At 39.9% G+C, this 16,206-nt stretch overlaps 2 protein-coding genes across 5 annotated transcripts in view; both read right to left on the bottom strand.

Moving 5' to 3' along the window:
* Positions 1-12,081, bottom strand: part of LOC112192024 (SH3 domain-containing protein C23A1.17) — a 72,643-nt gene extending 60,562 nt beyond the window's left edge. Inside the window, exons 1-8 of one of the 4 annotated variants that reach the window (XM_024331534.2) lie at positions 11,807-12,067; positions 11,054-11,693; positions 10,457-10,894; positions 10,091-10,165; positions 9,707-9,799; positions 9,213-9,410; positions 8,978-9,115; positions 6,813-7,388 (exon numbers count right to left, since the gene is read on the bottom strand). In XM_024331534.2, coding sequence (XP_024187302.1) covers positions 7,101-7,388; positions 8,978-9,115; positions 9,213-9,410; positions 9,707-9,799; positions 10,091-10,165; positions 10,457-10,894; positions 11,054-11,083 — 1,260 coding nt within the window. In that variant the 5' untranslated portion in view covers positions 11,084-11,693; positions 11,807-12,067 and the 3' untranslated portion in view covers positions 6,813-7,100. Of the gene's footprint in view, positions 1-6,812; positions 7,389-7,708; positions 8,358-8,977; positions 9,116-9,212; positions 9,411-9,706; positions 9,800-10,090; positions 10,166-10,456; positions 10,895-11,053; positions 11,694-11,806 lie in introns of those variants that run through there. The other 3 variants (XM_040516342.1, XM_040516341.1, XM_024331535.2) reach the window with 3 other exon arrangements.
* LOC121052165 lies at positions 2,030-4,763 on the bottom strand. Its single transcript, XM_040516343.1, has 2 exons — positions 3,894-4,763; positions 2,030-3,611 (listed from the first exon to the last, which is right to left on the bottom strand). The coding sequence occupies exons 1-2, from the start codon at positions 4,279-4,281 to the stop codon at positions 2,797-2,799; spliced, it is 1,203 nt and encodes a 400-aa protein (XP_040372277.1). The 5' UTR covers positions 4,282-4,763; the 3' UTR covers positions 2,030-2,796.
* Positions 12,082-16,206: the final 4,125 nt, after the last annotated feature.

The following is a 16,206-nucleotide window of genomic DNA, read 5'->3' as shown; positions in this document are numbered from 1 at the left end:
ATGAATATGGCCTTTGAAGGGCATGTACCCTCATCTCGTCTCACTGCAATGGCTACTTATACTACCCCTTCTTCGGCTAATAGTGTGACTTGGCTTGCTGATAGTGGTGTCAATGCTCATGTGACTCCCAATATAGGTAACATTGCTTCTCCTAAGGCATATCACGGTATTGAAAATCTTGGTGGTATTGGTAATGATTCTAGTCTTTCCATTAAACACATTGGTTCTTCTCTCCTTCACACAAATTCATCCACCTTTCCCTTGCATGATATTCTTCATTGTCCATAAGCTTTTGCCAACTTACTTTCCATCAACAAGTTTATCGATCATTGATAATAATTGTTATTTTATCTTATATCTTGATTCTTTTTGTGTAAATGATCTCACAACCAAGAGGACATTTTTCTAAGGGAAGAGTGAAAAATGGGCTCTATCCATTGCGAATTCATCAAACGAGGTTGAGTCCATCTAGTGGATTTGCTTTTGTTGGTACAGGAGTTTTCGCTCAAGTTTGGCATTCGCATCTTGGTCATGCATCGTTGTCTATTTTGAATAAAGTCTTGGCTAGTACAGCTTCCCTGTATTAGGTTCAAACAAAATGTCTTTTGTCATGCATGTCCATTAGGGAAAAGTACAAAACTTTCATTTGCTTTGTCTGAGTCTGTTTCCCATTTTCCTTTGGAATAAATCCATTTTGTTGTTTGGTCGTCTACAAGTTTATTCAATCAAGGCTTCAATTATTATTTATTAATGAATTGTTGATGATTATTCTAGATATTCTTGGTTATTTTCTATGAAAAATAAGCATGAAGTGTGTAATCTATTTATCACCTTTCGTACCCATGTTGAAAAATTATTCAATCATCCAATTAAATTGCTTCAAACTGATGAAGGTGGTGAATATATGAGTAATGCTTTCCGTACTTACTTATCTACTCGTGGAATATATCAAAGATTTTATTATCCTAAAAATCCTGAACCAAATGGATTGAAAGGATATAGCTATTTTCAAATGTAGGACAGATTCCTTCTTCGAATGTAGGACTGATTGGCTATTTTCGTCGAATGTAGGACTGATTCCTTCTTCGAATGCCTTCTAAGAGAAGCTAAAGCTCCTTATATAGGGAGCGGAACTCAAATTGTAATTCAAAACTACAAAATGTACAGAACGACTCCGTGATTTCCTGCTTTCCTGAGTGCTCCTGCTGGTAGAGGTCGGACGTGGGAAAAGCAGATTTTTTTAGGTGAAATGTTTTTCACCTGCTTTTTGAAAAGCAAAAGCGCCTTTTGGGAAAATTCCAAAAGTACTTTCGGTGTTTTTCTACACCTGATGTTTCACATGTTCTCGTCAGTTTTTGAATTGTGACCGAGGACAAACGAGTCGTTATCTGCCTGGGCCATACGAGCAGTTGTAGCATTATCTTCGATATCTGTATCAACATACATCTTGTAGTGGTTGTCTCTTTCAAGTCTTTCCACCCACTGTAAGCATGCCAGTGTCGAATCTATCTCTTTTCTGGTAAGAGATAGGAACAGGTCACTGCTGACTACGTCAGGATGATCGTAAGCAGTGATAATAGTTTTTTCTCCTACTGCCAGGAAAGTATTGTTACTATCTTCAGAGATGATCTTTTTTATGTATTCAAGGGTCATGGCCTTCATCCATGGGATGCTTGAGTTTGGCTGGCCATTATACCCAACACAGGCAGGTTGCAGATATTTCCTTTGAATAATTCTCACATAATGATATGGAGAAATATACTCAACCTCACCGTTTGCCTTCTAGATCCATTCTGGAGGAGTGGATCTAAACTTCAGTCGAAGCATGCAGTCATTTTTCCTGATGTTTTTGACTGTGTTGACAATGATAGGTGGCAAACCTTTCAGATCATCATTTGTTTTAGTCCACAGATTATGGACAAAACCATTTTCAACAAGCCAGAGCTTGTGTTCTTGAGGATGTTCACTCTGAACATTGACTAAGTATCTTCCAACATAAGGTCCTGAAACAATAAAGAGAGTTGGAGGAACTAGGTCTTCTGGATTATGCCTTCCTCTCAGACTATGGAATTCATGCCAGTCTGATTCATTGAGTGCTATGATAGGGACCCTAGCACTTTCTGGCTGATTGTACCTTTGATCCATAAGCAACCACAACTTGCAAAGAACTACTATAATCAACCGTGATATTACCTTCTTGCAACAAACTTGGGTGGATAAATGAATGAGTAGCCCCCCTATCAATGAGAAGATAGACTTCCTTTTTGTTAAAAATCCCCTTGAGTTGCATAGTCATTGGGTTATCAACACAGTTGATCACATGTAAGGTGGCTGTCTCCTCATTCATACCGTCTCCACGTATTTCATTGGAATCACTTTCAGCAGGGTCCGGATGGGAATCAACTATTTCTTCCTCAGGGATGCCTTCAATCAACAATGTTCGTCCTTGACCAGGTGTTCGTTTACATACATGGCCTCCTTTATACGATTCATCACAGAAAAAACAAAGTCCCCTAGCTCTTCTTTCATGGTAATCATTTTGAGTCCATTTTCTGTCTGAGCTACTACTAGCTTGCAAATTAGATCGCACAGGTTGAGAAGGAGGAGGCCTCAATGTTGATGTATGGGAAGCCCTTGATGTAGAATGAGGTAAAACTGGAATTCTATGTGCAACAGTAGGGTTTGAGAATTGAGATCTTTGTGAAAAGGACCTCGTACTTCTATGACCAGCATGTCTTTCTTCAAATATCATGGCCAACGCATAAGCCTGGTACAAAGAAGTTGGTCTCATGGCTCTCACATCAACTGAATGTCTTCCTTGAGTCCTCCCAAGAAACAGGCGAGCAAAATGTCATTTGAAAAACCTGGAGCTCTTCTTGCATACTTGTTAAACTGCAATTTAAACTCACTCACTGACCCAGTTTGATTCAGTCTAATTAAGGCAGATTGATAATCAGCTTGGTTATGGGAACCAAATTCCCACATTAAGAGATCAGCAAAGCCACGCCAATTTCCAGGATATTGGTGTCTAAACAGGTGCCAAACATCAGCTGCCTCATCAGTAAGATGCATAGCTGCAATGGAAACTTTTTTGTCCTCCAGAATTTGGTACAACTCAAAATATTGCTCCGCCTTATTAAGCCATTGTAATGGATCACCATCACCAAATGTTTGAAACTCCAACCTCATTTGTCTCATAGTTGGAAGATTAGGATCCATCTCAGACTGACCTTGAAATTGAGGTCCTTGCGGCAAGGGACCCCCGTGAAATTGATTTTGACAGTAAGGGTACTGTGGTTGCGGTGCTTGGTAGAGCTGTGGTTGCTGGAAGCGAGTATAAGAAGATGGAATTGTGGAGTATGTTGGTGGTGCATAAGATGGAATGGACTGAGTAGACATCTGTGATGTCAGGTAATGATTCACAGCAAACGGTAACGTAGGCCTAACATTCTGCTCCTGATAGTTGGGTGTGCTCGAGGATAGTTGCCATGGAGGTACAGCTGAAGAGTGACTAGACTGGCCTTGCTGTAAGGGACCCCCAAATACAGAGTTTCCATGGACATAATGCATAGATGATGTAGGAAAGCCATGAACAAATTGTGGATTATAAGCTGGCACATTAGTATAATGATTAGGAACCACAGTATGTTGATAATAATGAGATTGATATGGAAATCCACCGTAATCATACCCTTCAACTCTATCTCTAGATTGAAATGCATCATTCAACAATCTTTCCCTACATGACATATCACTAACAACAACGGGACTGCCACCAGTAGCAACCACTTTACCATTTTGTATACGAGTACTACTAGCTCCAGATCTAACATGAGTAGTAGCAGGAAGACTAGAAATGGGCATAGCAGGAGCTGCAGAAGGAACGAGTATACCTGAAGAGACTTCCGCTGGAGTGATGCTTAAGACTCCCAACCCTTGAGGATAAATTGGTTCTGAGAATGAAACCCTCGAATTTGCAGGATCAGAGGCCGGGAGAGAGCTGGGAGGCAGCAAGTTCGGAGAGACTGGAATAGAGTCAGAGCGGGTTCTGAGAGCTCGAAGCTCTTCTAGTAGCTGAGAGCGGAATTCTGCATTCTGAGCATGAATCTCAGCATTTTCAGAGCGGATCAAAGCTTGAGCGGCCCGAATTTCATCAACCGAGTCGTGCACCGCCTGAAGTTGAGCCTCAACCACCGCTTGTTGTGCCAAATAATCCATCTCAGCAGCCGAAAGTTCCTTCGACGACTGAGGATTGGTGCCACCCTTACGCGACGGTCCCATGAGCGTGAAGCTCTGATACCAAATAATATGGGTCTGGACCCCAAAGTGATAGGAAAATAAGAAAAAGAGTAATTGCAGAGGAATGAAAAGTAAGTTGTTGTATTCATCGATGATTTCAAGAGAGCCTCAGCCCAGTACATATAGCTAGAAACTAGAAAGAAAAGAAAATGGACAGCTGTCCATTTTCAGATAAGGATCCAGCTACTGCTGACTCACAACAAATTAACCTGAGAACTTACTGCAATATAACAAATGAAAAACAGTAAAAAGGTAAGTTGCATATTGGGTCAGAGCCCCAACAATGACTGACGTAGTTAGTTCTTTATTACTTTTAGTATGTTGTGATTGCCATTGTCTTCCATTTTCTGCTGTAAAAAATCAATCAAATTGGTCATTATATATTTGTGTGGTGGTTGCTATTAAAAGTTTCATGATTTTTTTTTTTTTTTAGAATAAAAAGTTTCATGAATCTAGAGGAAGTATTGTTGCACTCAAGTTTGTTTATGTGCGGTATTGAAGTTTGAAAGAGTATTAAATTCAGAAATTTCATTTGATGTCAAGGCATGCCTTTCAGTTTTAACATTTCATTATATCCCGTTTATGGATTGATGTAGTGAACAACAATCTGGAGCAGTGTAAGCTAGACTTCTACGATGGACTTAGGCAATTGCTCATTTTCTATGAAGAACAAAGGATTGCCAATGCTCAATGCTTGTGAGAATCAATTTCGAAAAGGAAATGCTAGACACTAACTAAAGCTAAAGGGGACGTCAGACTGCCTAATCCAGCTGAACAAGAATTTGACAGAAAAAGAATAAAACAAAAACTAAACAGAGGGCTGAACGTTCAGATTTCCCATGTTTGGACTTCAAACTGCAACTGCAGGCAATCAGCTACTTTTGTCTCGTATAATTCATAGCTAAAGATAACCTATAATAGGCAATGAAAGAGCAGCTGCACTAAATAACTGGAGCTGCTTCTGAAATGGTGCCACTCTTGGATTTATGAGACTCCACAACGCTTCTTGCAGCTTTGATGAGAACTTGTCCATTGACACGGTGTTGGAGAAAAACAGTCATGTAGACATCAGCCCCGCCAATCAGTTCAGTCTTCGTTTTCTCTGTCTTCTTCAGGGTAAAGAAAGCCCTTAATTTGCCATAAATTGAGTTTCAGACTTTCTATAGACCACGGGATAGAAGGCTTGAGCACTTGAGTTTCTTATAGCATCCAAAATGAATCAGTCTGGAAATGATTCTATTACCATTATATGATGAAACTTTCAATTGCTTCCCCTCAGCCACTTCTTGTGCAGCTTGCATTAGAGCTTCAGCTTCCCCTATAGAATGGTCAAGACCATACTCCATGTTCACCTACACCAAATTTAATTTCAATGCAAAAATTAAGCTTGTCAATTCATCGAACACCTTACGTGCATCTATCAAACTCCACTATAAGCCTGTCCAACTAGTCAAAAACAAAAGAATCAAACTGCTGATATCGAAGTTCTGCTACAATCTTTGAGTCTGAATTTCCCATAATCTGAAAATTACGTGTTTGAATAAATCGAATCAGGTCAAAGTTAAAATGAAGAAGGGACCCCTGCACATTAAAACAACTTGACGCAGAGACAAGAAATCCCAAACTCTTTCCCAGATTGTTTTTTTTCAGGTATGGATGAAAAACAAAAAATTGGTGGAAGATTGATGTGTCGATTTTATGACCCTTAGATTAGACAGAGAGTCCAGATTTTATGAAATTAAAGTAAATTCACAAGTTTCTCACTTTAGAGGAAATAGACCGTTTGAGTTTTGAATCTGGACTTCATTTACTTGAATCAGTGTTTGTTTTCCCATATTATTCCAAGGAGAACACCTACTTACTTATCTACGAAATGAAAATGCAATCTTGTCAAATGAAGTTAGATTAGATGTTTTTGGTCCAAAATGTCGTTTGGTTGAAGAAATTAGAGCTTTGTGCAAGCATGTTTGTGTAGGTACGTTGTGTTCACTTTAGGGTCTCAACTAGAACCAGCTCACTGGCGATGCTTTGCATCTTATATCTATCAAGGGTCTTTTGCATAGGCCACTGCATTCATCTTATGTAATTTCTCTTTAATCTCTTTTTTTTTTTTCTTTCACCAACCACTAAATTTCTTTCACCAACCACTAAATGGTTTTGTGTCTGGAGGCCCCTTGCGTTTCAAAAAAGCAGTTGGACATAGGGATTTGTCTTACATCGATGACAAGGATGTGGATTTTGAAGATGCAAGAACTAGTGAGTAAACTAATAGCACTTTCTACTTGGTTTGGTACGTTCTATAGTAAATGCTCGATATTTTGTTTGATTTAGGTGATCTGAAGCTCCTTTACCAAAAGCACCACTTGATACTGGACTTGTTTGTCACTGACTCGCTATAGAAGGTGTACAACCTGCAATTCCGGAAAATGCACCTATAGAAGGTTTGTCTCTTTAAGTTTTGGGATTGCCGCACCACTAATTGCTGCTCAGAAATCAGACTGCCACTTTGTAAGTTTTGCTAACCGCAGGATATTAAAATATTAAGCTTTTGGCGCTCCAACAAAATAAGTGCTGATTGAGGTTCATAGCAATAAGTAAGAGCTGTTTTAATTAATGTCAGGTTTCTCGTGGTTTGAGTAATTATCCACTTCGGTTTGCTCTACTGAGAGTTGTCCATAGCTTTCTCCATGCCAGTATCCTCACATACACATTGAACCTTATGTTTCTTTTCTCTTTATGTTGCTAGGAGAACCTCATGCAATGTCTACTCCGAGAAATATTTTGCTAGGTGGTCAACCATCCTAAAGGAGACTCGCGTCAAATATTTGGCAGTACATCTTCAAACTCTCCTTCTTGATAGACAGCACCCTCGACAAACTGAAATGCTGTGCCTCCAACTCAACCCACAATTGGGCGACTGTCCTCAGCAATGTCAGAAAAAGGCCTGCATATGTCCCCCTGCATCTCTCCCCTTGATCAAACCTCACCCGATTCCGTGCAGCCTCAAGTTCCTGCTGTATCGTCATCCTCGGCATCATCCTACAGCTCACAAAGGAAGACAGCACAGCGTGGCTCTTCCAATCATAACCCTGACATTGAAACCATCAAACAAGGAAAGACTTAGTACTTGGATAAGAGACAAACAGTATTTAATCTTTGATCATTCAAAAACAATCCAAGGAATAGAGCATAAACTGAAACAGTTGTTCCTATACAAAGTGACATTCAAAACAAAAGCAATGAAAAATTGAATACCAAGACTCAAAACTGATAAAAAAATAATAATAATAATCAATGTCATATGATACAACAGAGGATCTTAAGCAGGACAGTTCAAGCTCTGATTTTACATCTGACTCTAAGGATCTCGCAGCTGTACTTGATGAGAATGGTAATTCTTTTGAAAATGGTGAAGGGCCACAGCCATCTTTGTTGGAAGTAAGCTTCTTAGAGGCTCTGGTGAAAAAAATTCTAAACGTGGGCAGAAGAGGCATTCTATAAAAGACAAGCTATCATCTTTATTAGTCAGATCCTGGCCAAGATGGTTCAACAGCTGTTTCTGGGAAAAGGCACATAGATAGGCTGGACTACAAAAGAAAGAGAACAGCAGTGACAATGAAGATAATAATGAAACTGCTGCACCAGGGAAAAGAAAGGCACTGGACACGTCTCTCCCAGGTCACTAAAAGAAAAACCCCCACCCATGAAGAATGAAGTAACCACCAAAGATATAAAAAATGATCCCGATAAGAATAAGCATACTCCTAGAAGAACACCTTGACGAAAGTCACGTGCTAAAGAGAACGGCAGTGCACCAAATGAATCGCTTAAAAGCTCTCATGAGCGAGCTAGAACATCAACATATAGATGACTCAGGGAAGCTGTAACTCAGTAACTCTATACCTCCTTCAAGGAGAATCAATACCCAGACCTAAGTACGGAGGCAAGACTGGCCCAAGAATTTGGAGTCATGGCTAAGCAGGTAAGCAAATGGTTTTAAAACACTCGCCATTGTGTGAAAGCAGGTCTGGCTGTGCCTCGAGCTATGAGAAAACAACCTAACCAAGCAGAGACCAGTATCAGAGATGCTGATCACGATGGAGCTCAAAAGAATAAATCACTAGGGACAGATGATGCTGTGGCAGGTTGCTGCAGTCAAGATGTGAAGGATAATAAATCTGCGACTCCAACAAGCAGTAGAGCGAAGACTAGTACTCCTAAGGGTAGGAGGAGAAAATCTAGGTCGGACACTGGGGAATTAAATTTTGATCATCAGGAGACTATTTTTAACCATTTACACTTTACCAACTCAAGGAGGCGGTTATCCTCAAGAAATGTAATATGAAAATCAAAGAAATAACCATCATATAAAAGAACTATAGTTTTAGAACAACTGGTCTGCCTTCTAGTCAGAGAACAGGCTATACAACAATCCACAGACAGCTGAAAATTAAAAACTACAAGCCTAGGGCTAGTCACAGCTTAGATGTCTATCCATGTTCCATAAGTAATACATTAAGCATCAAAAGTTAATCTTTTGGACCTTAATGTCAAGCGCGACACAAACATGCAGAAATAAACCAAAAACAGAAAACCAAACTCTAAACTCCTATAATTTTGAAATTATTTAACCAACAAAACCTAATCAATTGATGAATATAAGTGTTTAGATAAATACCTCTATCCTCAAGATATGGCTGTAGTAAAATACGATGGTCTTCATCTGCTGTATGCTCAGAAATGACAGCCGGAAATCTTCAGCGACAACCAGCTGTGAAAAAAAGTGCCCCCGGGACAGTGCAATCTGAAGTGGAAGCTTTAAGACAAAAGACACGTGTTAATTTAGTGAATTTCTTATATATATATCAAACAAAAACAACTTAAAAAAAAAAAAAGATTAATGTGAAACTTACCCCAGTTGTCTCTAGTGAGAGAGCGAGAGGATCATATGCGGCCGGAGGGGCGGCAACCGCGGCAACCAGAGGGGCGGCAACCGGAGGCGCGGCAACCGGAGGGGCGGCAACCGGAGCGGCAACCGGAGGGGCGGCAACCGGAGCGGCAACCGGAGGAGCGGCAACCGGAGCGGCAACCGGAGGAGCGGCAACCTCAACCTGACAATACAATAATAAGATCACTAAAATTAAAGAGGCATAACATTAGGATATTGAAAATCCAATGCGATGAATTACATATTGATGATATCGAATACTACGGATTCATTCTATCATACATAATTGGTGATATCGAAAACTATGGATTCATTCTATATCATACATAATTGAAAATCCAATGGGATGAATTACATAGTGATGATATCGAAAAACTACGGATTCATTCTGTATCATACAAAATTGCCAACAACAATTCATCTCGCTAATATCTGAAACAAAACACGTATTAATCTTACCTCAAGAACAGTTTGGCCCGCAGCCTTAATCGGAGAGATGGCGCGTGAAGAAGAGGCGCGTGATCCAGATCCTGAGGCGCGTGATCCAGATACCTGACAATAATAAGATCACTAAAATTAAAGAGGCATAACATTCGGATATTGAAACTCCAATGGGATGAATTACATATTGATGATATCGAATACTACGGATTCATTCTATCATACATAATTGGTGATATCGAAAACTATGGATTCATTCTATATCATACATAATTGAAAATCCAATGGGATGAATTACATAGTGATGATATCGAAAAACTACGGATTCATTCTATATCATACAAAATTACCAACAACAATTCATCTCGCTAATATCTGAAACAAAACACGTATTAATCTTACCTCAAGAACAGTTTGGCCCGCAGCCTTAATCGGAGAGATGGCTGATCCAGATCCTGAGGCGCGTGATCCAGATACCTGACAATAATAAGATCACTAAAATTAAAGAGGCATAACATTAGGATATTGAAACTCCAATGGGATGAATTACATATTGATGATATCGAAAACTACGGATTCATTCTATCATACATAATTGGTGATATCGAGAACTACGGATTCATTCTATATCATACATAATTGAAAATCCAATGGGATGAATTACATATTGATGATATCGAAAAACTACGGATTCATTCTATATCATAGATAATTGCCAACAACAATTCATCTCGCTAATATCTGAAACAAAACACTTATTAATCTTACCTCAACAAAAGTTTGGTCCGCAGCCTTAGTCAGAGGGATGGCGCGTGAAGAAGAGGCGCGTGATCCAGACCCAGAGGCGCGTGATGCCGATCCCGAGGTGCGTGATCCAGATGGCAGTGAGGCGCGTGAGTCACGTGATCCAGATGGCAGTGAGGCGCGTGAGTCCCGTGATCCAGATGGCAGTGAGGCGCGTGAGTCACGTGATCCAGATGGCAGTGAGGCGCGTGAGTCCCGTGATCCAGATGGCAGTGAGGCGCGTGATCCTGAGTCGCGTGATCCTGAGGCGCGTGAAGACCTGACAGAGGCGGCGAGTCCTGAAGATCTGACCGAGGTGCAGAGGCCTGAAGACCTGACCGAGGCGGAGACACAGCGCGAGCGACGGTCATGCTTTGGCTTAGCCGCCATATCTGCTAGAAGATCAAGGCGACGAGGATCCATCTACAATAATAGAATAGTAAGAATCAAACAAATCGCGCATCAAAACGAAGAAATCGGGCATCAAAACGAAGAAATCAAAGAAATCGCGCATCAAAACGAAGAAATCAAAGAAATCGCGTATCAAAACGGAGAAATGAGATCAACAGGACGAGTTCTTACCACAGGCATTGGTGTTCTTGTGCTTTGCATGGTGGAGGACTGCGTTGTTCAAGTGTGAGAGGGACTGAAACTAGTGTGAGACGATTGGAGGATATTTATAGGGGACTGAGGTTTGGGACTTTGGGTAAGGGCAAGCCCAACTCTCATCACAGCAGATAGGATTTGGAGTTTGGGATGGTAAGTATGTTATCGGCAAAGCCCAATTCTCATCAAAGATAGGGTTTGGGGATTGAAATGGTGGGTATGTTACTGGCAAAGCCCAACTCTCATCACAGATAGGGTTTGGGGATTGAAATGGTGGGTATGTTACTGGCAAAGCCCAATCCGGATCACACATGCTTCAGAGACCAATTGTTTCCTTGTCGTTGGGGTTGCTTCAGCCCAATAAGAAGAATTACAGTTGACCGCCCAATTGAGACTTGGGGGTTTGCAACTGAGGACCTTTTGCAAACTGTGGACATTTGCTAATGAGGACCTTAGCAACCAAGCGACTTTGCAACTGAGGACCTTAGCAACCGAGCGACTTTGCAACTGAGGACAACCAGATGGGTCGTTGCCAAACTGACCCGCTTATGACGACACCCCCATGCCCCGCCGCCCCCGTCTTTGATTTTGATTTTTCTCCGATATAGATCTGGATCTGAAAGTAACCATCCAAAAATTGAATTCCCAGTTAGCAATTAGATCGGTACTAATGAAAAGATTAAAACTTTGTAACAAATCCGCAAGCAGATGCTGGGAAATAATACTTACAAGGCAACAAAAGCAATCCAGGTCTTCGATCTGAAACTGAAAGAGGATTTGAACTCCAAACCATCCTATCTTTTGTCACAGAAATTTTCATACTGGAGGGGGTGGTGATATGTATTCAAGATACAAAATTGTTGGTATAGATACAATCCTGCTTGCAGATTTGTATCAGGGGGTGGTTTGAGATGATTGATGGCTCAGAGGAAGAGAGAGAAAGAGTTGGGTTTTTGTTTTTTTTGGTTCTGTTTTGAGAAACAGAGAGAGAGAGAGAGAGAGAGAGAGAGAGAGAGAGTTGGTTATGACGGACTTCCTCACATTCAAGCAATATATAAATATCGTCAGGGACAGGTTTATGTGTGAAATTACAATACTATCCTGCTTCCTTGTGTTTCCGAACTGTAAGGTAGGCTGATGTGGCGGGCTTTAACCAATTAGAAAAGGCAACGGTAACGCAAACTGGAGGGTCTCTATTGTCCGTCTAGTGTAGATTTAAACTGTTAGGCAGAAGAAGATCAAAATTATTCGAAGCCTGGAGAGAGACTTCAGACCAAAAAAAAAGCTTGAAGAAGAGACTGGAGGTTGCCGATGCCTTTTCCTCGAATCATCAAGGTGACCCATTTCGTTTCACTCCGAACATTTCATTTGAAAATCTCTAGTCTTTTTTCGGAATTATGCTTGTTTAGACAAGTCGGGGAAAAGCTGCATCCTTTTTCATCTTGAGGCCAATTTCTAGTAAAGATGGAAGCTTGGTGATGAGGAATAGATAAAAATCTCTAGTCTTTTTTCGGAATTATGCTTGTTTAGATAAGTCCGGGAAAAGCTGCATCTTTTTTTATCTGGAGGCCAATTTCTAGTAAAGATGGAAGCTTGAGGAATAGATATGCAAATTTTGTTTCTTTTGTTCAATGAGAAAGACAGGATGACTGAATCGATTAGGATAATGGTTTGTTCCATGTGATGGCAAAATTTGAATTAAGTTGGATGGTGCATCAGGCAGTAGCTCTACTCTCTTAAGTTGATTCTCCAACCTCATTTGTACGTATCCATTTGATTCAAATGTAATATCTCTTTCTGCTTCATTGGACTCTTAAGTTCGTTCAGTGTGCTCCCTAGTGTATCCAGAAATTTGACATGAGTAGATAGGCATTTTATTGCACTAGATTCTGTGAAACTGCACAAGAGTGTAACAATGGAATCGCAAGTCAAGGAGCGGGCGCCAACCAACCAACACAAGGCATTCTATTGGCAAGTGCTAAACACAACTGATCAATCATTCATGATCAGATTTGGAGTTCCGAAGCTTTTGTATGCTCATCAGTTTCAAGCATATAATCTGTATCATTTGGCAGACACACTAGAATTAGTCTCTACCCCTAATGTTATGGAAGTTTTCATCACAGAAATGTTGCACTTGCTATATTTCAGGCCATTGACAACGGTACCTCATTAAGATGTCGTAAAATATGTGTTCTTTTGAGTCTTTTGGATGTAGAAAATTCAAATTTGTGTGCTCATCATCTCTTTTAATACATTACAGCTGGCCCTTGGAAGTAAGCAACTATATCTTCTTTTGAAATCAGTCTCTCAAAAGAATATGTAACCTAGTCCAGAAATCATGCAGCTAAGACCAATTTTGGCTGCCCAGATACCAATTACTCTTGGAATCATTGCGGAAAAAATTAAGGTGAAGAGTGTGGATTAGACGTTAATTGTGAAAATATTTATGTATTTTTCCTCATTTCTCTTCAACTGAACTCTTTCAGGTTTCTGGAAATTGTACAGATTGTCTACTTGTCTTGGCGGAAAGCTTGAGAACATTTGGACCTTGGTGAGCTACTGAGTTCTCTTTTAAACTGCATGTACCCTCCCGCTTTAAATCCTCATTTCCCATCTTCCCCAATCCCAACCATTATTATAAAAGTTTAAACGTCCTGTGAGTTTGAAACAAACCAGCTTGATTGTGCTTCTTTGTTTTTGAATTTCATAGCGATGTAACTTTATTAATTTCTTTCAACAGCATGGTTGCCCATGCATTAAGTTATTGACTGCTCGTAGCGGTCAAGGAGAAAGTCTTCAACATGGCTAGTGAGTGCAAAGTTAGTTGTAGATTGTGGAGCGATTTTCTCCATCATAAATATGTCAAGCAGGTCGACGTTCTCCATCCTCAGTATTCTTGCGCTACTAGGTGTTCTAGCACTTGGCGTGGGGTAATATTTGGTTCCAAATTATTGCAGAAAGGTCTAACATGGAGAATTGGTGATGGAAGCTCAGTTAATTTTTGGACTGATACATGGTTTCATGGAAAACCCTTAACCCTTACTTTTGCTCCTTCTAGTATCACTAATTTTCAAGCTAAAGTAAAGGATTTCTGGAATGAGCATGGCTGGAACATGGATTTATTAAGATCGGTGCCAAAACATTGTGAAGATCCCTGCTGGATATGCTGGTTGTGGTTCTGATAAGCTCATATGGGGTGCTACTTTGACTGGTAAGTTCTCAGTTAAATCTGCATACCTTACTTTACTTCAAGATGAGAATTATACTCCCTTTAATTGGGCTTTTATTTGGAAAATGGCTATTCCTCCCAAGCTGAAATCTTTTTCCTGGCTTATATGTCATGGAAAATTGCTAACGAATGTGGAAAGAGTCAAGAGAAGAATGTCCTCTGACTCTTCTTGCCCTCTTTGCCATAACGCTCCTGAAACTATTATGCACTTGTTAAGAGATTGTTCTCATGCCTCCTCTATATGGAATAGGATCATTTGTTTGGATACCATTACTAGAGCTATGCATCTGGATTGGATGAGCTGGTTGGCAGCAAATATTCGATGCAAGAGAACTTGTTATGGAGAGTTAAATTGGTGTATTGTCTTTCTTTTTGCTTGCTGGTACATCTGGAAGTGGAGGAATAAGATTATTTTCGATGAGGAGTTTCATTATCCAATTAATCCCAGCAATCTGATCATTGACGCTACTAAGGAGTGGAGCTCAACCACCTCAAAGAATTTAATTCTTGGCCAAGAGACTACTATTATGCTGCATTGGACCATGCCTCCTCTGAACTGGTGCAAGCTGAATATTGATGGCGCAAAAGAGCGGAGTGGAAAGATTGGTGCTGGTGGGGTTCTCAGGGATTCTTCTGAATCTTGGATTTCTGGGTTCACTGCTAATTTAGGTTGTGGCAGTGTTATTCAAGCTGAGGCCTGGGGTTTGTTATTGGGGCTTAGAATGTCTGTCATTGCTCATTGCCAAAAGATCATTATTGAAAGTGACTCTGATATACTTGTCACTTTAGTGAATCAAGAAGTGGATGAACTGCATCCTTTGAAATCCATTATAAATAGTTTCCAGTACTTGATGCAGAAGTTTGTGAGCTGTGAAGTGAAGCATGTTTTCCGAGAAATTAACATGGTTGCTGACATGCTATCCAAGTGTAGCCTTACTGAGGATTTGGGTGTGCATTTCATGGAGCAACCTCCTCAGCAAGTTATCAATCTCCTTCTTGACGACTTTTGTGAAAGTCCTAAGTTTAGGACCGTAGTCTCTCATATGTAGTTTTTTCTTTTGGGCCCTTTGGGTCCCCATATATCCAAGAAAAAAAGTTAGTTGTAGATTGTTCTTGTTACGAATACTATAGCAATTGGTTCATGATCTTCTGCCAAAAATTTTGTTGATGATTTAGCATATAGAGTTTATGAATTTAGACTGCCATAGAGACAACTTGAACTTAAATTGTCCTATGGCAATACATAGGCTATTAATAATTTGTATTTTATCTGAAAAGGCATGGTGATAGTGTGCTATTCAAATGTACAACTTTTGTTTCTATTAGCTGACACCGCCTAAAACTTTTGGTTATTAGCTGGCATGCCTATCAATATTCTCTTCCAAATGCTATCTGTTCTGTTTGTCTTGAGCTCTTTGTTCCTTTGGTCATTAATAAACCTCATAGTGCAGACACTCAATATGTTGACAGATTGATGCTCTCATTTTTGCAGCTTGCTCCAATTTCTCATCGTCCATAAATCAGGGAATGTGTTTGTTAGAAATTTTATTGTATAAGCTGCCTATTGAACATAATGTAATGCTGCTTAAGGTAATACATTATAGTTCCAAAGTTTATTCTTATTTACCATTACAGATGTCCACTCTTCCCTGAACTTAGTATGGTTTGTTTTTCATTATAATTGTTAGTGATGGACAAAATATTGTTGTTGTGATCTTCATTCAGAAAATAGAGATTTGTCATTTTTATGAACTTGATACTGTGTTCAAAATTATGAACATAGGTGAGTTGGATATCCACTCTGTTTTATGTTTCTTTGTACTCTGCAAGAAAACTCAGCACTTGCATGATACAAGAAATTTATAAAGGTTTTAGTTGTACATGAAATCTCAGGTTT

Source organism: Rosa chinensis, chromosome 3 (genome assembly GCF_002994745.2).
Source record: "Rosa chinensis cultivar Old Blush chromosome 3, RchiOBHm-V2, whole genome shotgun sequence".
Classification (NCBI taxonomy): Eukaryota; Viridiplantae; Streptophyta; class Magnoliopsida; order Rosales; family Rosaceae; genus Rosa; species Rosa chinensis.
The sequence above is the reverse complement of the archived record's forward strand: the minus strand, read 5'-3'. Positions and strand labels throughout refer to the sequence as shown.